This window comes from Podarcis erhardii, assembly GCF_964252035.2.
Source record: "Podarcis erhardii genome assembly, chromosome: 13".
NCBI classification, from domain to species: Eukaryota; Metazoa; Chordata; class Lepidosauria; order Squamata; family Lacertidae; genus Podarcis; species Podarcis erhardii.
Genome location: NC_138502.1, coordinates 13,286,437 through 13,308,444, shown reverse-complemented (window position 1 = coordinate 13,308,444; position 22,008 = coordinate 13,286,437). Strand labels below are relative to the sequence as shown.

At 45.2% G+C, this 22,008-nt stretch overlaps 1 protein-coding gene across 6 annotated transcripts in view; it reads right to left on the bottom strand.

The window, feature by feature from the left end:
• The window catches only part of SETD1A (SET domain containing 1A, histone lysine methyltransferase), a 31,090-nt gene extending 18,223 nt beyond the window's left edge, over positions 1-12,867 (bottom strand). For 3 of the 6 annotated variants that reach the window (XM_081835143.1, XM_081835147.1, XM_081835148.1), the window contains exons 1-8: positions 12,534-12,867; positions 10,604-10,722; positions 8,565-8,717; positions 3,459-3,554; positions 2,241-2,511; positions 2,039-2,145; positions 1,421-1,644; positions 194-1,268 (exon numbers count right to left, since the gene is read on the bottom strand). In XM_081835143.1, the coding sequence (XP_081691269.1) occupies positions 194-1,268; positions 1,421-1,644; positions 2,039-2,145; positions 2,241-2,511; positions 3,459-3,554; positions 8,565-8,702 (1,911 nt within the window). In that variant the 5' untranslated portion in view covers positions 8,703-8,717; positions 10,604-10,722; positions 12,534-12,867. Of the gene's footprint in view, positions 1-193; positions 1,269-1,420; positions 1,645-2,038; positions 2,146-2,240; positions 2,512-3,458; positions 3,555-8,564; positions 8,718-10,603; positions 10,723-11,491; positions 11,863-12,471; positions 12,495-12,523 lie in introns of those variants that run through there. The other 3 variants (XM_081835145.1, XM_081835146.1, XM_081835144.1) reach the window with 3 other exon arrangements.
• Positions 12,868-22,008: the final 9,141 nt, after the last annotated feature.

The window sequence follows — 22,008 nt, the reverse complement described above, 5'->3', positions numbered from 1 at the left end:
GTGTGGAGTACTGTGTTTGTGTTCAAGGTTCCAGCCTGCCACCTATACCTTCTTTCAGAATGTTCCACTGCATCCCACCCCTCTCAAGTCACTCAATATTCTATGGTCAATGAGCTGGCTCGGTCCTTCACTGAGCTCCAACCCCCCCCCCCCCGCAAAAAAAGTTGCCACATTCAAAATCCTCAGAACTTACTCTATCTTGTCCATTGGCTTTGGGAGATTCTGCTCCTGATCCCATGTCCAGCGCTGGCACCACATCTTCAAAACTGACAGGAAGGGGAGGCGGTGGAGTGCAGGGCCCATGCGGCTCCACTCCTTTGGGCCCTCCCTTCTCCTCGTCTTCCTCTTCCGTGTCCAAATTGAGGAAAGAGAACTTGGACCTTTGCTCCTTGAGCAGCATCTCGATGCGGGAGTCCAGGCTGCTGTGCTGAGTGAAAGGGACGCTCTCGTTGGTAGTTTCAGGCGCAGGGGAGCCAGACCGGGCTGGCGAGGTCTGCACAGCAGGGGAATGGGACCGGTCATCGGCAGCTGCAATGGCTGCTACTGCTGGGCTGGTGTTCTCTTTTGTTTCCTGAGCAAGAAATTCGGTAGGAGGCAAGGAGTTGGCAGCAAAAGTCTCGGCTGTGGGGAGCAGCCGGTAGTCCTGGTCCACGGCAAGGGGTTCCACGGGGAGGGAGAAAGGCTCCGGAGTGGCTGTGTACGGTGGGTAGAGAACGCTGGGTGCTGGAAAGGGCTCTGCACTCTGCTGAGTGAAGTTGTGGCTGTTCTGGAATTGAGCACTATCTGGGGCTGGAGTGGCCACAGACGACGAAGAGGAGGAGGGGGTGGTGACCGTGGGGGTGCTGACGGTGGAGGAAGGAGTCGCCTCATCCCTCTGGGAGCGCTCCCTGTGCCGGGAATGGAAACCAGAGTCCTCTCTTTGGTGGGAGCGATGAGAGGAGGAGGCGGCGGAAGAGGAGGGGGTGGAAGAAGACGGGCGCCCTTCTGAGGTGGATGAGAGGCGTTGGTACCGGCTGCTGCTGCTGATTGTGGCAGCACTGCCACCACCGCCGCCGCTGCCACCGTCAAACTGCTGATTGTAGGGAGGGTAGTGATGGTCATTGCTACGGAAGTGGGAGGAGGAGGAAGAAGAGGACGAGGAGGAGGAGGAAGAGGACGAAGAAGAATAATGCCGACGTGAGTACGAGTCTGGAAAGCTGTTCTCATGTCGGCGAGATTTGTACGATGTTGACTCTGGCTGGTAGCTTGAGTAGCCTGGAGTCCCTTGCCTTGAGGAGGAAAATTAAGAAGAGACAGTACCATGAGTGACCAGTCTTTGTTCTCTCCCACTTAGCCAGCCCTCACAGGCTGGCTCAAGGATGCAATGCCACTGAGATCACTCCCCCAGGGCTTAGGGCAGATATACATATAAATCACCCACCTGCTGGAGTAAGCAGAATCTTGAGAATATGGCGTCCCTCCCCGGGGAGTGTATGGTGTCCCCTGGGACGACTGTGGCGTGTACTGGCCATACGAAGAAGGTGTATCCTGCCTACCACTGGAATAAGGAGTGTCCTGAGAGGAAGGTGTGCCATTGCCAGGCGTTGAAGGCATTGTGTTACTAGCGTACGAGGAGTCTGTTGAGTGGCGCCTTCGGGACTCTGACTGTAAAAGGAAAGGATTGAGAGCAGATTATTCACCATGCAGTCCCACCTAGACTGAAATATGGGGACCAGTCATGTAGCTAATTCCAAGCTGACTTGGATACAGCCCCCTCCGAGGGAAAATACCAATCATTTAGCAAAGAAGCAGGACTTGAGCATTGTTTTCCTATGGGTATTGACAACCAGCAGGTGGCAGAAGCCTTGTGGACAGGCAGTGCAGAGAGGGAAGACAGAGGAGTAGTGGTGGGAGGGGAAGAGAGTCAAAGGATGGCTATTTTTTTTACTAGGAATGAGGATCATATCCTGGACACAGAAGAAAATCCTTCGATGAGGATTCCTGTGAAAAAGTGGCCCTAAACCTGGACAATTCAAATGTGAGATTGTAGCAGACTCACCGAGTCCGCTGGGAACTTCTCATTGAGTGTTTTGCCTCCAGTGGGGACAGTCTGGGGTGTATAGGAGCCATTCACAATCAGTTCATAATACTTCATTCGCTGCTGACCTGTGGAGAGAAAAGCCGTTTATTGGAAAGGGGAACTACTCTGAATCAGAGGTGGCAAAACTGAACCGAGAGTATGGCCGGAGGAGGACAAGCACCTTTGATGTCGAGCTGAGCATGAATGATGTTGCCCATGACCGAAGTGTTGTGCAGGTTCTTGACTGTTTCCTTGGCTCCCCTTGTGCTGGTGAAGAGCACCTTGGCCAGGCCCAGGTGCTTGCGGTTCTTCGGATTGTAGAGGATCTCAATCTCCTCAATGTCTCCATACTTTTTGCACATGTCCGCCAGGAAGGGCTCCTTGATGTTGTCATTGAGCCGGGCAAAGGTCACCTCCTTCAGAGGGATCTGACCCACATAGAACTCATCGAGCTGCAGAAGAAACAAAAGGGGAGATGGGGCGAGGGGGCTAAATCAATTGCCAAAGAGCATACCCCCCACCCCAATAATTAAGAAAAATCATCCAATGCTCTGGATAGTCAGCAAAAGCTTTAAAATGAGCTGCCAATAGAGGTTCAGAGATTGCAGAACTGCTGGGTGGACCCTTCATCAGTGCATTCAAGATTCCTGAACCTCCGATTTTATGCTTGTCAAACTCCACCCAAGACAAGATAACCTCAAACACACCCCATTTCCATGCCCCCCCACTACCACCCTAGCAATTTCCCAAGAAAAAATCGCCATATCTGCATGAATCCAGACAATTTGTTATAGCCAATGAACTTTAGATATTCTTAATCTGCCCAGTTTGTTACGAAGGCAAATTCTGGAGCTTTTTCCCCTTTGAAGAATTTTCAACTGTTTTTTGAACCCAGCTTTTCCCTGTGGAAGTACACATTCATCATCCACTGACATTTCACAACAATATATTCAAAGAACTCAGCAATGAGTACAAGAATGAAAAGAGATGCAGTTTTCTTTGCCATTCCTCTTCTCCTGCACTCCCAAACCTCCCTTCCATCACATTTCTCCTCTTAAGATTGAATTCAATAACTTTTCCCTCCAAGTCACAATTGCTGTCTTTTAGCCCCAAGGTCAAGGCAGATCAGGACATATATTTGTACTTCACACACATACAGTTATCAGCTTTCCCACAAGCTGTCTTTTCCTCAAGATGACCAGAAATGTAAGCAAATCCCAGGTTAACTATTTAGGGTAGAATTCAGTCAATTAATTTACAGCCTGACATAAACCTATATACACTTGGCCACTCCTGAACATTTACCAGGCTTCCAGCTAAGGAAGATGTGGCAGCAATGCTGTGCTGAGGATTTGGAAGACTTGGAAAAGGATACATGATCAGGTGGGGTGTAGCTTACCTTAAACTTTGGGACAGGGAGGGAAATGTCTCTGTTCTTGGACCATATCCTGCGTCTGGGATCCCGCACATCACCCACAGGAGTGTGGCCCGAATCCTTGAGAAGAGATTTTGTTAGGCATTAACAATGTAAAAAGCCTTTACAGGAAACAGAACTCCTTGGAATAAAAAAGTGCTTCTTGGTTCTGCCTAGTGTTAGAAACTGAGATATGAAAGCTAGGAGCTAAATGGCACCTTAAACCTAGGTTATGGGCTCAACAATGGAATGTCTAGGCACGCTTTTTTATAACAAGAATACAAAGCTGAAAATGAATGAATTGCAGCTAAAATCTTTTTTTCAATTTTCACATGATGTAGTCCTTCCCCTGCCCACCCCTTAATACTATTAAGAGGGTCTCTTCTCCAGTCTTTCGAGAGTAGCTGGAAGTGCGGAGGCAGAAAAAGGTCCTCCTTTCCTTCCACTCTGCGGTTTTAATCTAAAATCTTAGACGCAGTACTAAGCTCAGAAACCGCTCACGCTAATGAAATTCCCTGTCACAAAATGCACCTAGAACAATGGGAGTTTCGAACACTGGTTCTGCCCCAATACTTGACAAAAATGAAACACAATTGGAGACTAGGATGAGGGATGGGGAACTTGTGGCCCTTCAGGTGCTGCTGGAATGGAACTCCACCCAGGGTCACTGACTATGCTGGCTCAGGTGGTCAGCAGCTGGTGTTTGACAACATCTGGAGGGCCACCTGTTCTCCAGCCTTGGCCTATGTTGAAGGTTTCTGGTTCTCAGGGGAAAGGCAGCAAGACAACTGGGACAGGATGCCGATCACACACTATGATTCTCTGCAGCACTGCTTGAACACTGGAGAATCATACCCCAGTAAAGTTCTCCAAGCATTCAAGCAGCAATTAATCTGGATTAACCAGCAAAAGGTAAGAGCCCCAGATATGATACGAAACGAAAATGAATACTTTAGCTGTAATGTTCATTAAAAGGCTGAATCCAGGTGAAAAGAAGACGTTAATACAAAACAAGCAAAGCATGGGAAGATTTAGGAAAAAGTATTCTAAAAGGCAATAATGTACATTAGGACTTTGTATATGTTTCCAGTTATTAAGAACTGCTCCATAGTGTTTCATGGTGATTTGCCATTTGCAAAAAAAGATGATAATTCTTCTCAGTTAAGGATCTACATGTGGACTTGTGGCTCTGGTGTGAGCAGTCAAATTTCCTTCTAAGCTGCTCCCAGAATATAAGCAATAAACATGTCTATATCTGGGCTCAAGTGAGTGAAATACACTAGTGGCTGCTCTTGAGGAATGCTATAAAAAACTGTGTAGAGCAGATTTAGAATTTTGGGGTGAACCGAAGTCCCACCTCTGTATGGATTCATTTTATCGACTTTAACAAGTTCCTCTCATCTATCAATGAGAATAGTGATCTTCCCTCACTTTATCCTCCTGATAAAGACAAACACGGGGGGGGGGGGGATTCTGCAAATTAACAGTACTATATGCACTATTAGTAGTAGAAATAGAGGTAAGCCCAGGTGTGCATATGGCCATCATACTCAGCTTCACTTCCACCCCAACCCAAAGTGACTTATTTGGAAGTAAATTTCACCAAGTTACATTTAAGTATATTTCCAATAAACCTTATTAGAGAAAAGGGGGAGGGGATTCTGGGCAATTACGGGTCTGAGTGCTACAAACTGCTGTTATTTTATGGAATTTTAAGGCTGACTCCCAGTGTCATTGATGCTTATTTGAAAAAACATGACCCAAATCATCAATTCATCATAGACAGCACCTTTTCTCTCTCCTGTCCACCTGCCCCCAGGCTCTCTATAGCTTTGAACTGTGTCTTTGTCACAGCTGCTTCTTCTGTTGCTTAGGGGAATTTTCAAACAAAGCAACAGCTACAAGGGAAGCAGACTCTCAGGCTAGAAGAAAAGTGAAACTAAGCACATCAAATGTTGCCATGCTATGCAGGAAGAAAAGGGACTGTAAACAGAGGAAGACACAGCTCCTCCTTTGGCTGCAATGATCAGAATATTTCAAGAAGGAGCTACACTAATTTTTTGGCAACCCTCTCAGCATGTAGAATCTTTTGGATTTTGTGCTCATTACATTAGTGAGACATGATGCCAGAGCTGTGACTGACATCAGGAGCCTAAAAAAGGTTAAGGAGGAGAGGGGGCTGCATGAATCAAGCATCTGTGTTTTCACATTTGTCTCCTATATTAACGGAAGGACTAGCATAACAATATTTTATTAGAGCTTGAGGTACATGTAAACAACCATAGGCACACATCCTACAGCCCAGTTGTCAAAGCTTGAGTTCCACAGAACTAGATGGGAATCACTGCAAGTGTATTTATGACCGCAGGCTTACTATTTTAGCACCAAACATTTAAAGCTGGAAGCCTCATGCCAGGTGTTGCTTGAGAATTTTGTAAAATTAAAAAAAAATCAGTGTAGTTGTGAAATCAGTGGCCAAAGTTACAGAATCCTAGAGTTGAAAGGGTCCCGAGGGTCATCTAGTCCAACCCCTGCAATGCAGGAATATCTTAACTAGATCGTACATGATAGATGACTATCCAACCTCTGCAGAGGACAACCTCTGCTTAAAAACCTCCAAGGAAGGAGATCGTTCACCACCTCTTGTGGGAGTCTGTTCCACTGTTGAACAGCTCTTACTGTTAGAAAGTTCCTGCTGATGTTTATTCGGAATCTGCTGTCTTGAATCCAATGGTTCAAGTCCTAGCCTCCAGAGTAGGAGAAAACAAGCTTGCTCCATCCTCCATGTGACAGCCCTTTAAACCAGAGCTTTCCCAACTTTTCACACTGGTGACACACTTTTTAGACATGCATCATTTTGCGACAAGGTAATTCAGTTTACTAGCAAACCAGAGGTTAAACTAACCCCTTTCACGTCCCAGCAGGAGTGCAGGGAGAATTGCATGACACACTAACACACAGTTTGGAAAGCTCTGCTTTAGATATTTTAAGATGATCTCAGTCTCCTTTCTAGGCTAAACAATCCCCACACCCTTAACTGTTCCTCCATACCCTTAATCATCTTGGTTGCCCTCTTCTCCACATGTTCCAATTTGTCAATATCCTTCTTAAATTGTGGTGCCCAGAACTGGACCCAGGACTCCAGGTATGGTCTGACCAAGGAAGAATATGACAGCTCTGAAAGGTTCAGTTGCCATCTTGATTCAAAATGGCATCCAATGGCATTCAAACATAGATAAAAACCTATTCCTTGATGTCAGAAACAAATACGCAAAATTTGGTTGCAAGAGCTTAAGAGGCACCCCAATGCGTAGTTAAACAAACAACTTTCCAAAACAGATAGCAGATTAGCAAAAGGGCTAAAAAGAGATTTTAGTCCTTATATTCCAAATTCCAAGTACTATAGTGGTTTTGGGAGGAAATCATATTTGAAACAGGTTGCTTCAGTCTCAATCTGTCTTTAAAGTGGGCATAACACAGTACAGTCTACGCAAGCTATGTGGGAATAAGTTCCATTGATTTCAATGGATCTTGCTTTTACAGTGCACAGGAAAACAATGAAAGTTAAGCCATAGAAATTATTCTATAACCAACAAATAATGGACCAAACAACCAAAGGTAGCCTCAGAGGTAGGTTAACGATTAAGAAAGAATTTTTTCAAGTATGGCAGGCAACCCAAGAGACAAAGACTCTGCTCTTCAAACTGCTCCAATGCTACAAGGTCCATCCTCATTTCTAGGAGGAAATTAAAATGGAACCAAATATTGTTGGAGAGTTTAATGGCAACTCTAAAATATGAACTACTAGGGACTTTAGAAACCAATTTTAAAATGAAACACTTTATTAATATTAAAAACAGAAGTCAAATCAAATGTCAGCCAACAGACATAAGCCCAATTGTGTCTTGCTTGAACTGGGGCAGGTGTCTGTACTGAAATTCATAATTTGCAATAACACACTATAGGATACAAAGAACTTGACCTGGAGACCACCAAATGCTTTCTCTTCTTTAACACTATGCCAGCAATGTCTGACAGAGATCTAAATCAAATGCCTTTTTCATTTTCTATTGCTTCTGCTAATAAGGAAACTCATTCATAAAATAGCCATAAACCAACCTAAACATTTTTATTTGCACTTTTATAATCATTTTAAAGCCAGAGAATCTATAGGTGCAACCCAGGGAAGGTTAAGCCACTTAAGTTCCCATTTGTTTCAATGGGTCTTAATTGCTCAAGTCCCAGTTATTCCATTGGCACTGAAAAAGTGGTGACTGACTTGCTGTGAGATGAAACAAAAGCCTAAGGAGTTCACAAACCCAGGTATACCTGGCCTCCTCTACAGTCAAAGCACCCCTCCTCATTCCCACCCTTTGGGGAGGCTGCTACACCTTCAAAAATCCCTCAGTAGCTGCCCCATGAGCCACAGGCATATTTCCTTTCTCTGTTCACCTCTCACACCACTGTTCTCTCAGTAGCCATCAACACACAAAACCCACCTGCCATGTTTCCTGACAGCACTCTGCATGTTCCATGTAAAAAAACAACAAATGCCAAAAATGGAAATAAACTTATTTAGAACTCCTAAAAGGCAGCTTCAATTCTTCAGAAGCCGACATCAAAATTTTAGTCATCAGAGATCTGCAAAGCATTCAGATTGCTGCATTCAAATATCCAGTACCTAGAGCCTCAATGCACAAGGACATAGAAATCTGTACGGAAGCTGGAGTTGGGGACCCTATGACAACCAGGAGGAGGAGGAGGTGCACAAAACAAGTAATCTAGGGACTGTGTGGCATAGAACTGACCCATCACACAATCTAGCAACAGTGCCTTGGATTCTGCTGTCCAACCAGAATCAACAGAACACCAAAAAAAATAATAATGAACCCACCCCACACAAAGTACACTGACAGAGCAGGAGAAGCAGAGAGTTTAAAACTTTGAGACACAAATGAAAAAAGTGGGTACTTGGAACGACCAATGGATATTACACAGCAGGAAAGGTAGAACCACCCTCCCTTTCTCAGCACAGCTCAAACAAATCCTCCCCAACTCCATCCAAATAAGAATCCAGTTCTGTCCACTTACATTAGTGCTGAAATGTACTCCATCATAGCGATAGACCTTGTGCGGGGCCCGCTTGAGCACTGGGTCAACGATGAGCTTGTAGTTTCTCCACTGGAAGTTAGGGGTTTTCTGGAAGTCACCCCCACCTTCCTGATCCATTCTGACTCATTTACCCTAGAGCAGTAGAAATGGAACCAGTGCATTAGATAATATGATTACTAATATGAGAAAGAGTTAACAATAACAAAGGAGCCCACTCCTGGCCATTTCTGAAGTAGACACCTTTGAACCCAGAATAGTCACCACCAGCAGATGCGCCCGTATAGCCCAGAACTAGAAGAGGGTTTAATATTAAACCGCCTGAACAACTGTACCTCTTCTCCATAATCCATTTACTATCGCCAGGGCTATTACTGTATTGCACAAGCTCAGGGACTTGCACAAAGGTATTTGGCTGTCCATTTTACACTTCCGTACAATGCTTCCGAGCACAATTCAAAGTGTTGGTGCTGACCTTTAAAGCCCTAAACGGCCTCAGTCCTGTATACCTGAAGGACCATCTCCACCCACATCGTCCAGCCCAGACACTGAGGTCGAGCGCCAAGGGCCTTCTGCTGGTTCCCTCGCTGTGAGATTACAAGGAACCAGGCAGAGGGCCTTCTCGGTAGTGGCACCTGCCCTGTGGAATGCAACTATTTTATTTTAAAAAGACAACTGAAGGCGGCTCTGTTTAGGGAAATTTTTAATGTTTGATGCTGTACTGTTTTTAATATTTGGTCGGAAGCCACCCAGAGTGGCTGGGGAAACCCAGCCAGATGGGCAGGGTATAAATAATAAATTGTTGTTGTTGTTTATAAAACTTTTATTAAATTGGCCACTTTTGAAGAGGGATGAATTGCATACATACTCAGAATTGGGCTTCCTGGATTTGAGATTTGCAGAGCTTTATTGCAGGGACTGCGAACCTGCTACAGTTCTGCAAGATCGCATGGAACAAAAGCTGTGGTATATAGTGCAGATTATTTTTAAAAAGCAAGCTTCTGTTCCTGTGATTATAAAGCATCCTTGTTGAGCTGTTTTAGATACCTGCTAAAAATATTTGTGTTTCAGCAATTTAACAAGTTACATATACCTCTTTTTACATTTTGCTTTTAAATTTTGTTTTTAAATTTTAAACTTGATACAGATAACAGTTTTAAATTATTTCATTACACTGCTTAGGAATTCTTTGATTAAGTAGTTTATAAATTCTTCTAATGCAATAGCAAAAATACACAATTATGAAGAAATGCTTGATAGCATGCAGGCAGTCCCTGCTCCAATCTTGGTGAGTTGTCTGAATAAGATTTTGAATTACTAAAATGAGACATTTTTAGCCTTGCTCCTCCCATGCCTAAAATATGAATAGTAGAATAAATTGTGCAAAATAAGAGAAATTATGTAACTTGTGCAACTGGAGCAAATTTGTAGCGGTATAATGACCACTGATTACAATTATCTGAAAAATAATTTATAGGGGGACCAGAGTTTAGCTTTTCTTGAAGCAGAATTTTTTTTTAAGCACAGAGCATACACAGTCCTAGTTTTAGAGTAGTTTAGAGTTGCCACACTGGTGGCAAACAGCTTTGCTAAAATAGGAGCAAAATTATAATGTGCAAATTATTTGCACCCTGTGCAAATTATTTTCACACATATGCCTCCTTTAATAATATACTCCCTGAATGCGCCATAAGTGAAATAACTGAGGTTAATAATGCCTGAAAAGCATCACCTTGATAAATCTCTTCGTCTGACCTCAAAGTTATTTTTGCCCCTTTTACATATTTGAAAAATGTTAATTTAATACATTATCCTGCCCTTATTCATATTCAACCTCCTATCGAATATGAAGAATATAATTACCAGAACCACATGCCCTCTCTAAGTATAATGCAAATTTGAGAAGCCCAGCAATTTTAACCGTGCAACGTGCTCATTGCATAAGAACAGAAATATAGATCTCCAAATAAGTGCAGCACAAAGGGAATGCATGAAAGCAAAAGGCAGGAATAAAATTGTACCTGTTGTGGATTATCTCGTCTGTGGTCAAGCTATTACAGCTGTGTGTTTTTTCTTCCTTCGCAATAAAGCCTGGTTGGAGTTGGTTCAGTCCATAATGTGAAACAAAACACTTGGGAAACTAGGAAGAAAGTACAAAAAGTGAATGTTAAAAAAAAGCAAATGATGGATACGAATTTGCATAATGAAACATTCTCAGGCAGTAGAATAAAAAGACTTCCTTGGAAGACAGATGGCATGTTAGAATAGGGAATGCTGGGAATCAGGACTCCCAATTCTATCCCCTGGTGACATGTATTCCTCCTTACTTAAGAGGAAAAGTTACTTATGCTCACTAAAAATTAACCAAAATTATGCAACAATGCATTACCCTAAAACTAAAATAAAGCAAGATGAAGCAATCTGAATTCAGATGCCTCCAGCTATAGGAAGATTGCATACTGTAAATTAAATTCTCAAAGTGGGATTACGAAATCCACTGCCCTCCTGTTCTGCTGGGGTCTACCCCTATTCTTCAATTTTATCAATAATCATTTTCCTCCGCATATTCGGCTCCTCCCCATCAACAGATTTCCTGATAAAAAGGCTTGCCCTAAGAATTATTTTCCCCATCTAAGTTTTTGTCATTCTGAGATGTTCTCTGTGCCTCACAGTCTTCACCTCTAATTTACTTTGCAGTTAAAACATTGCAAGGTTTACCTGTTGTTCCCCCATTTTGAGTATTCCTCCTCTATCCTCTAAAGCAGTGTCCCCCTTGGGCCTCCAGCTGTTTTTGGACTACAACTCCCATCATCCCTCGCTAGCAAGACCAGTGGTCAAGGATGATGGGAATTGTAGTCCAAAAACAGCTGGAGCCCCAAGGTTGGGGAACACTGCTCTAAAGGCCTTACCTCTAAGCTTTACAATTTATCAGGACCTTTTTCAACTTCTCTCCAAGCCATCCTGAGTTAATTGTTCCCATTTTCTATGGGAGCGCTCTCTCTCTCTCTCTCCAGCCCCTAAATACATCCATCAGTTCTCCCATTCTCTCTGCCCATCTTCATCTTTCACAGAGTCATGCATATATGGAAAATCTATTCCTCACAGACATCTCTGCAACATCGCCCATTTCTACCATCCAGCCAATCGGTGGAGATCTCCCTTCTCCCCCTTCCCCTCTTCAAACCCTGTCAGATCATCCTTCCCTTTCAACCTCACCCTCCATGGACCGTTTCACTCTGCCTTGCTGCTAATGGGACCCCTCAAAACAATCTGATTCTCTTTCACCCCCCCAAAAAAAACCCCACCCCTCGTCAAATGCTCTCCTGCCCCTCAAAATGCCCCTTTCCCTATAGGAATTTTCTATTCTGTAGCATTGGATGCCACCCAAAGGGCCCTTCTTTCCACACCACGCCTCCTCCCGTTGTTTTGGGGAGGCTCGTTTCGCTTCCTAAATGCATGCCTGCAGCGGGGGAGAAAACTTCAGCACCCTCAGTCAGACACCCCCACCCCTTACCCCCACCCCCTGCCAATACCCCCTGGGGGCGCCCAGCCTGGTCAGCTGGAGGAGGGAGAGGAGGAGAGGCCTTCCTCCCAGGACCCCCTTCTCAAAAAGGCCTCTCCCACCTCCCCCCCCCCCAAATACAACACCCATAGTGCCTGGTGCCTCCCCACACAGACTGCCCCCTCCCCAAACCCCTCTCTTCAGTTACAACCCCATCTGCCCTTTTGGGGGGGGGGTCCTCCCCTCCCTTCAGGTGCCCCGGCCCCGCCCACCCAAGGCGCCCTCCTGCTCCCTCCCCCTCCCGCGCGAGGCCTTCTCCTCCCCCCCCCCCCACAACGCACCCGTCACTCGCGCGCGTTCTCCTCCCCCCCCCGTCCCCCCCCTCACCAGCGGAGGGGCTCGCGCGCTCCCCTCTCCGCCTCCCGCTCGCTCGCGTCACCTGCTCCTACCCGCTCCTCCTCCTCCCTTCTCTCAGGGGGCGCACGCGCGGCGACGGCGGCCCCCCCTCCTCCTCCGCCTCCTCCTCCCTTCGTCCGGCCTCTCGCGCTCGTTCGCGCGCTGCCTCCCTCTCCCCCCGCGCGAGCGAGCGAGCTCTCTCTCTCTCTTCTTCTCCTCCCTCGCGCTCTCTCTCGGCGTCTCGCGCTGCTCCGCCGCTGTTCTCGCCTCGCGACCTGTGAAGGGAGGACAAGGGGGGGAAAGAAAAGAGGGAAGGGGAAAAGGGTGACAACCCTCTGCCGCTGCCGACAGGGACCAGGGGGCGGGGCCAGAGCGCTCGGGCGAGACTCTCGGGCGAGGCTCTCGCGAGAACCGCTGCTCCTCTCCTCACCACCACCACCGCCCCCCTCCCTCCTCTCTATGGAGACCGTTTTGCCGGCTCTCCGGCTTCGTCGTCGTTGTGGTGTTGTTTTTTCTGATCTGCGCTTTCGACACTGGGCTGTGAGAGGGGAGGGAAAGGCAATCCACCGTTCACAGGGTCACGCATTTCACTTCGTTTTCCAGTGCTTCCGCAGAACATTAGGTTGGTTGGTTTTTGTTTTTTTAAACCCTTCTCCGGGTTTTTTTTTTGTGTGTGTGTGTTTTCTGCGAACGTAGGATGGTGGCGAATCGTTCAATTCGAAATGACAACTAGACTTAAAAGATGGGGAGGGCGAAGATCTAGCCCTCGATTCTTTCCTCGCACATTCGCTGCTGGACCAACCAAATAAAACGAATTACGCTTATATGGTGGGTGCTTAGTACTGTACAGGTTAGGTACCGTGGGAAAGAAGATCGCTCCGCTGATGAGAGTTTGCAAGGCGCCCAGACGACCAAAAAAAGGTGGCACCGACGAATCTGCGGGAGCGAAATCTAAAGTTGTAACGGAATGGCAAACTTAGAAATGCGCGTGACGCTTTCGCGACAAAGAGCGAAATCGCTGCTATTTAACCCATTTAACAATTGCAATGAAGGTAACAGGGGTTAGCCCAGAAATTCTGAGTCTGCACTGTCATTCGGAAAAGGCCCGTGTAAATAATTCGGCCCGAATCTACCGAATTGAAATCGCAGCTACCCCAAAAGGTGGTACTGAGCTAACCAGAGTCGACTTCGATACTTTCGTCCGAAAACGAAATTGTAAAGTCTCTTAGCAAAACACCGTCAGAAAAGCCTGTAAGAGAGATAACTATTCCTCGCATTAATATTCGGCTATTTATTTATTTTTAAATACTGGTATGATAGTGTTGAATCTGCTTGGGCAAAGAAAAGAAAGTTTTTTTTTTTTAAAAAAGCAATGTTTTCAATTCAGGTAATTTTGACACTTTGCAAAATATTTGTTAGAATAGGTGGTGACCATTTTTATTTTTAAGTAGCAGCAAAGGACAGTCCTGTTGCATGTCAAGGATCAAAGGTTTACAATACTCTTCTCTCCTCCGCACCAAGAATATGCTCCTGAATTCAAAATATAAATACAGTATGTGACACCTTGATCGTAGGTATGCATGCACACACACAGCTGATTTTCATTTAGGCTTGCTACATAATGAAGAAACATACGTTTTCATTTTGTCCCTAAATATATTTAAAGCCTCTCAGCAATATTAGCTCAGTTGTTTGCTAGTTCCCTTTTACTCTGCTTTATAGTGTGGTGAAAGACTGGAGAGAGGAGATTACTCCGATTTTGGATAACTGAGCCCTTTCTTCCATTTTCATATTTTGCAATATTTGAAAATTTCCAGGTGTAAATGTTGGTGAAAACTGTTATTTAAGCAAAAACCTAATATTCTAAATTTGGGGATGGAAAATCCCAAATTATTCTGAGATCCACATGATTTGCCATAGCTGAAAGTCAGGTGATAATATGCTGATGTCTGGCAATGTTCAGATATTTAGGTAACATCGCTCCCCCCCCCCCCAGTGATTCAGCCTTACCCATCCGCTTCCTTTCAATGTATTTGATTTATCTTCCCATTTTGTTTTGATGGTGGGTAGAATTTTGGCTTATCATCATGTATGCAATGAGTCTGAATACCTTTGGGAAATGATGTGACATTTCTTGGCTGGGCCAACATCTGTCAAGCCAGGGCCAAGCCAATGACACAGGATATTTTAATTTAATTTAATTATGTAAACTGAGTATTTTGCATTTATAGTATTTCCTCCCTCCCCCCCCAAAAGTGTTGGTTTTTTTAAACCCATCCTAAGCCCATAAGAACAGAGAATAGAAGCTGAAATAATAAAACAAATAAGAGTCACTGATACAGCAGACTTAAGTGTCTGCTTCAACCTCTTCTGTCTTAAAAAGCAAGCTACAAATGAACTTGACCATGCCAATTCAATTTCCATATGTGTTTGAAACTCCCAAACTGAGAAAGAATTGTGTATTTATTTGTTTTTGCTTTTTAAAAAAAATGTTTCCAGAGTCTTATAGCTAAAGGCAGACACCCTATTTTGGTCAAAGGATTCCTTTCCCCCTTTTGAAAGCAGTACAGTATTGAGATGTGGGCAGGACGGGGTTAAAGGAGAAGTGTGTGCTACTCATTTTGCTTTCCACCAGAGGGCACCACATGTTCAGGTCTAAAAATTTAACCTCTGGCTGATCTCTACAAATACATAGGCAGGAACAAGAGGATTAGTGGCAGATTGATTTTGACCCCTGTACCTTTCCACAAAGGTGGTGTGGCTATAACTCCATTGCAGACCACATGGTTTGCATGTGTAAGGTCCCGGAATCTATCCCTGGCAACTCCTGATTCCTATGTGCCTCTCAGTGTGAACCAGATCAACCTGGTACTCTTCCAAAGTTTTCAGACTATAATTCCCATCATCCTTGACAATTGGCCGCAATGGGCGAGGCTGAGGAGAGTGATATGCCCAAAGTATCTTGAGGGCCAGGGGTTGACAGCCTCTGCTTATAGCTACTGCGCAATCTGCACATGTCTGAAACCATTTTTCAATGGCAAGAGTCACTATCTAGCTAAGGGGTAGCAAACATGGCACCCATCAGATGTAATTGGACTACAGGGGCCATGGATGCTGGGAACTGTAGTCCACATTGGAAGAGCGCCAGATCAGCTACACCTCTTCTGACTTATTAGCCAGAACGTCGGTTTGCCCACACCCAAAGGTTGCAACTGCAGCAAAGGAGCGTGTTTGCAGGCTTTGTTGAATGTCCTTTTCCTCTCCCTAAGGAGTAACCACAGCAAATCCTAACGCAGCCAGTGTTAAGAAGGCTGGGGAGATTGTGCTCCCCCCCCCCGCCCAGTTGTCAGTTGTTCCTGACCACTGTCAATGGTGTTTGGTGTTGCGAAACAACCTCCCTTCAGATGTCAAGGAGATAAAGAACTACATAACTTTTAGAAAACACCTGAAGGCAGTCCTGTATCGGGAAGTTTTTAATGTTTGATGTTTTGTTATGAAGCTGACCCAGCCAGATGGGTGGGGTAATTAATCATCATCATCACTGACGTTCACTGTCCCAGGATAATGTGGTGAAGATTCTGGGATGGGTGTTTACTTAGGCCTGATACCCCTCTGGCTACATCCACACACGTGAAAGTGTGTACTTTGGAACCTGCATGGAAGCCCAAAGCTTGCCTAGTTTTCTCTTCCAAACCTTGGAGGGTACATAAATACTGTGTGTGTGTGTGTGTGTGTGTGTGTGTGTGTGTGTGTGTCCCAGCCATCCAGTGTTCTTGCTCCCATCCAGCCTGGAACATTAATGAGACTCTGTCTCAGCTTTTGACCTTCTCTCTCCGTTTCTCAGGCCTTCTTGGCTTCTTCCCAGCTGGGACCAGGAGTATTCCCAGACAGCGTAAACATTTCACCAACCTGGGAGCACAGCCAGGGTTCGAAAGGGATTATATATATAGTTCAGCTCTTGTCCAGAAGGGAGGGGACGGGAGGGGACTAGCGAGATCAAGAGTTGTCAAAGCCCAGGGGTGGGGGGTGGGAGAGACAAATGTTCCAAAACAAGGAACGGAATGAGGAGAGGCAAAAGAGAGCCAGCTGTGGAGGCATTTCTGCAGCTTGAAAAGGCACACCAATCCCCAGAGTGGTTTAACAAACAAGCCTTCCTTTCCAAGGGAACTCTGGGAATTCTAGTTCTGAGAAGGGAACAGGAGTCTCCTAACAACTCTCCACAGCCACAAACTACAGTTTCCATGATACAGTGGTACCTCAGTTTACGAACTTAATCCATTCCGGAAGTCTGTTCTTAAACCAAAACTGTTCTTAAACTGAGGCGCACTTTCCCTAGTGAGGCCTCCCATCGCCAGTGCCCTTCCACCATTCAGACTTTGTTCTTAGACTGAGGTAAAGTTCTCAAACCAAGACACTATGTCCGATTTTGCAGACTTTGTAAACCAAATCGTTCCTAAACCGGACTGTTCTTAAACCGAGGTACCACTGTACTTTGGGGGAAGCCATGACTGTTAAAAGTGACCTAAAGGCGCTTGACATGTCTGGTGTGGCTGTGTCCTCAGGGCAGGACTAGGGATGCCCAGGTTTAAATCCCCTCCTTGGATGATTTTGGGCCACTCTCGGCCTAACTCACTTCGCAGGGTTGTTGTGAGGATAAAAGAACCATAGACACTGCCCTGAGTTAGCTCCTTGGAAGAAAGGGCAGAATATAAATGCAATAATAAATGTATGCTCTTGCAATCATTTCAAGTACTTAGGTTTTTGGGAACAGTTACTTTCTAGTAGATGGGGAACCTAAGGGCAGCTCTGCTGGTTCAGGCCAGAAGCCCATCTCACTCAGCACCGTAATCACATTGTCTACGACAGCCTTTCTCAACCTGTGGGTCCCCAGATATTGTTGGACTACAACTCCCATCACCCCTAGCTAGCAAGGCCAGAGTTCAGGGATGATGGGAATTGTAGTCCAACAACATCTGGGGACCCATAGGTCGAGAACCGCTGGCCTACGAGAAGATTGCAAGCAAAACCTGAGCTCAATAGCAACCCTCCCCATCTAGTTCACCCCCCTGCAATGCAAGAATCTCAACACAGTCGCCCATCCAATCTGAAACCATCCTGGCTCCAGCAGCAAAGCCCATCATTCGCCTCTGGAAAGTACTTCCTGTTGCTTCTGCTGAATCTCCACAAATATTCACCTTTGCTAGGTCACCCTAGGTTCTCAGACTCTGGAGAGAGAGGGAGAATATCTTTTCTCCATCCACGCAACCGCGGCTTCCTCTGAGACACCATCAAGATATGCAGAGGTCCTCAAATCAGTTCCCTACATCCTGTGCTAGATCGGGTGACAGACCGCCGGTGCTCAGCTGCTGGGGAGGTGTTTGGATTGGCAGAATCTCTTGCAGGAGACACAAGGCTATATACACTCAAATGAGCCTCATGAGACCTGTGGGATACTAGACCGGCAGGGTAAATGCCAATTCCACGCTTGCAGTCTGCCGTAGTGCAAGTCCATTCTGTCAGCTCCACATTCTGCCACCTAATTCTGCTGCTCTGCACAGATCCGGAGTGATTTCTGTAGAAGAGAGTCAAAACGTTAAGAGAAAGGAGAAGTGGGCTGGAACGGCAATGGCAGGAAACGTGGGGAAAACATTAACAGATCAGGACATATTTTTAAAAAAACAAAACCACACAGCATTACACAGCACTTTGAGCAAATAGAAGAAGAAGAAGAGAGAACTTGGGTTCAAAAAAATAAATGGAAAGTCAGATAACCACTGGTTAGCTTAACACATACTTCAAGAAGGCAGCTGAGAGAGAGGAAACCATATAGCGGTATTTTAAAATTTTGTTGATTTCTTAAGAACAACGGGTTGCACACATGCAGTAGGTAAATATTTAGATATGCAAGTATCTGAGTTGCACACAGCTCCTGATCAGATACGATTAGACCTGTTTTGAGCATGATGCTAGCATTCACTATGCCAAACAGAAAACTGGTCCAAAAACCATTTGAGCAAATACACAATTGGATAACAAACTCTAAAAACAGAGTCCAGAACCTGCTCCGAGCAAAACTCGGCAGGGAGCATTCCTACCACGGGTGTGCTTGCACCTACCTTAAAAACAACAGTTGTTCGTTGCAAGCAGTAATTTTAGTACAGTGGTACCTCGGGTTAAATGCTTAATTCGTTCCGGAGGTCCGTTCTTAACCTGAAACTGTTCTTAACCTGAAGCACCACTTTAGCTAATGGGGCTTCCCGCTGCCGCCACCACACCGCGATTTCTGTTCTCATCCTGAAGCAAAGTTCTTCATCCAAGGTCCTATTTCTGGGTTAGCGGAGCCTGTAACCTGAAGTGTATGTAATCCAAGGTACCACTGTGCTACTCAACTTTAAGTAGCACCAACAGTGCTGAACAAGCATTTTATGCCTCCAACTAGTGGCTGTTTTGTGAGTAGAAGTGTCACTGAGGTTGAACATTAAGTTGGTATCTCAGCTCAACAGAGCCTTTGGGCCAATTTGCCAGGCAAATGCTCCCACAGGAAACAAAAATCCCTGCATATAGAAGGCCAGGCTGAAGGCTAGGTTGGGAAATCCCTTTCTGTCTTAGCTTTCAACCTGCAGGGTTATGTTCTTGTATATATGTTATTTTGGGGAAAAGAATATTTACACATTTCTGCCTTCTGAAATAGTACATATATGGTGCCGAAGAGCAGCTTGAAATAAATGTTGCACACTTCCTTAGAAGAACAAAACACACACACATATATACAAACGAAGAAAATTAAAAATGGCCAATTGTGGCTCACAATCTATAGTTCCCATAAAGTTAACTTGGACAACTTTTGCTTTTTTTCCATTAAAAAAATTTAATTTTCATTTTTAAAATATACAGAATAAAAAGTGCCGGAAATTGGTCTCCCTTGCTCCACCAAGGAGAGAGCAGAACAGAAATACATGGTCAAGTGCAGACTGAGACATACAGCGTGTTCTGTCCCCATGTGTGAACCCCCCCCCCCCCAGCCTCATGTGGCTAAGTATGCAAATTAAACAATTGCTCCTTATAGGGAAAATGATGCTTAAAAGCCAAGGCAATGTCTGTCTCGAGGCATACAAGCTACTGAACTGGTGTGGCTCATAGTAAGCTTTTAACACCGGCCATGGTTATTGGGACTCCAATTCCCATCATTTCCTGACCATTAGGCGTGTTGGCTGGGGGAGCTGGAGTCTAAGAAAGAGGGTACCGCATTGGCCAGCCAGGGTTTATACAGTCTGTCCGTCCCCCCAAATAGCCTATTATTAACACTTGTTACTGTGCTGAATATTAGGCATTTCTGATTAGGCAAGTCTCTCCAGACGTGTAGTAATATTGGCATGTGTTTTAATCTGCTTTTTAGCTTCCTGTTAATTGCTTATTATTTTTGAATGCTTTAATAGTCGTTTTTAACCGCTGTTCACTAATAATGTTTTATTCTTTCTTGCAAACTGCTTTGAGGTCTTATTACAGTCAAGCGGTGTATAAGCCTTGTAAAATAAATACATAAATAAAATAAACATTGTGTGCCAGGAAATGATCTGCAACATCCTGGACTGCCATCAGTCCTTTTCTCCTTTGCTAAGTCATCAGCAACAACTTTAGCGGCTCACTAGAAATGTGAATCGGCTTTTAACTAGGGATGTGTGCCCCCACCCTCGCACCCAAAAGGCATTTTATTAAGCAAATAAAACATCTGCAACGGTGAGTAGAGAACACAGGAGGAAAGGGTGTTTTAAAAAAAGTCCTCCTTTGCCCATTCAAAGACTCTTGACTCTCCCCCACTCACAAAAGCTACTTTTCCTGTAGGTCCCTGTATCTCTCTTTAAGTCATTGTGAGGGGAGGGGAGCAGATGGCAGGAAGACTGATTTTGAGCAGATGAACATCAGAGGAGGAAACAGCAGTTCCTTAGCTCAACGAGAAGTGACTTGCAGCTGCTTTACTTCCTTGTTTGTTTTTAAGAACACATATCAGGCGATGTCTCGCTTTAAATATCCCGCCTGTAAAAACAAGTTGCGTCCTAATCTAGTGCAGGGTTATCAGACCTCATTGGGCCTGGGATTATTAAGAAAATGTCATGGGTGCCAAATACACACACACATACACACCCATTTCACAGATAAAAAATATCAGAAATCTGATCTGGTGATCAGAAATACGCACACACACGAAAACAACAGGCAAAACACTGACCTCCCCTCATACACACGACAAATAAAAGATTTGAAAAAAGGCACCCCCACAACCAAATAGCAACAAAAAAGGCTTCCCCAAAATCCTCATTTTAAAAACTGGGAAAGGCAGATCTTGGGCAAAGGGGGTGTATGAGGGCACCGCGTTGGAGACCTAACCTCTAGCCTGGTCCAGCAAAGAGAACTCAAGGCACATGTAGGCAGATGTGGGCCAACTCAGGGGCTGCCACCAAGTTTTTCAAAATTTGCTGGGAAAAGTTGCAAAGCTGGGCCAAATTTGCCCCCTGCTCCTGACACTGGGGTCACCAAGGTCAGGTTTTAACTACCACCCCAAATTATAATAGCAGGCCTCTGAAGATCGCAGGCTAGGCTGGGTGGAGCGGGATGTCGGTGGGAACAGGAGATTGCTCAACACCTTGGCCACAAGCTCCCATCACAAGGATTCAGATAACTTTGTGATTCGGGGCCACATAAATAATTTGCTGTGGGGGTCTCATGATGAACAGGTAATACACACAAAGCGCTGATCTGTCTGCTTGTACACAAGGGGTGTTTTGTAGGAACAGAACGGCTAACACCGCCCCCCCCCAAAAAAAGCAGAAAAAAGAACACCAGCAGCTGTGGGTGGTTCAGCTTCAGATATTCCTTCAAGTCATCCGCTTCCTCCTTGTCCAACAAAAATATACCATTTCCCTTCAAGCCCAGCAGCTGAGGATGAACTGTCCTTCTATAGAGAAAAAGAACCGCGGTGTCTTCAACACCACCCAAGGGAATGAGTCATCTTGAAAACATTCCCTTGCTCGATATCTGGGAAGACAGGGTTTCTCTAGAAACTGCTGCCTGGGACCAGGGACAGAGTGTGCATTTATGTGTGGGGAGTGTGTGTGTTTCCCTATCATGTGCACACAAAACACACACCACTCTGCTAAAACTGCCCACATCCTTTCTCTGACCTTAGGAGCCCTCACTGCTGCCATTAGGTTGCACCCCCCACCTAGCTTTCTTGCCAGCACTGGGAGGAAGGGAAGATGTTGCCGTTGCTTAGCAACCCTCACTTCCAGAGCTGGTCCAGCCCTTGGCCAGCCAGTTCAGAGGCACAAAGCCTGCGGTGGTGCAGATGGAAAACAACAGGACGGCTAGCAGTGGCAACCAACAGTCCGGCCAGGGCTGGAAAATGTGTGACTGTCCCAACTCTTATCAGGACTGCCAGCCAGCATGGCCAACAGAGATTGGTTCCTTAAGTTTAGAGGACTTATAGGGAATATAAGCAACTAGTGGGCTAAAATAATTTTGCTGTTTCTG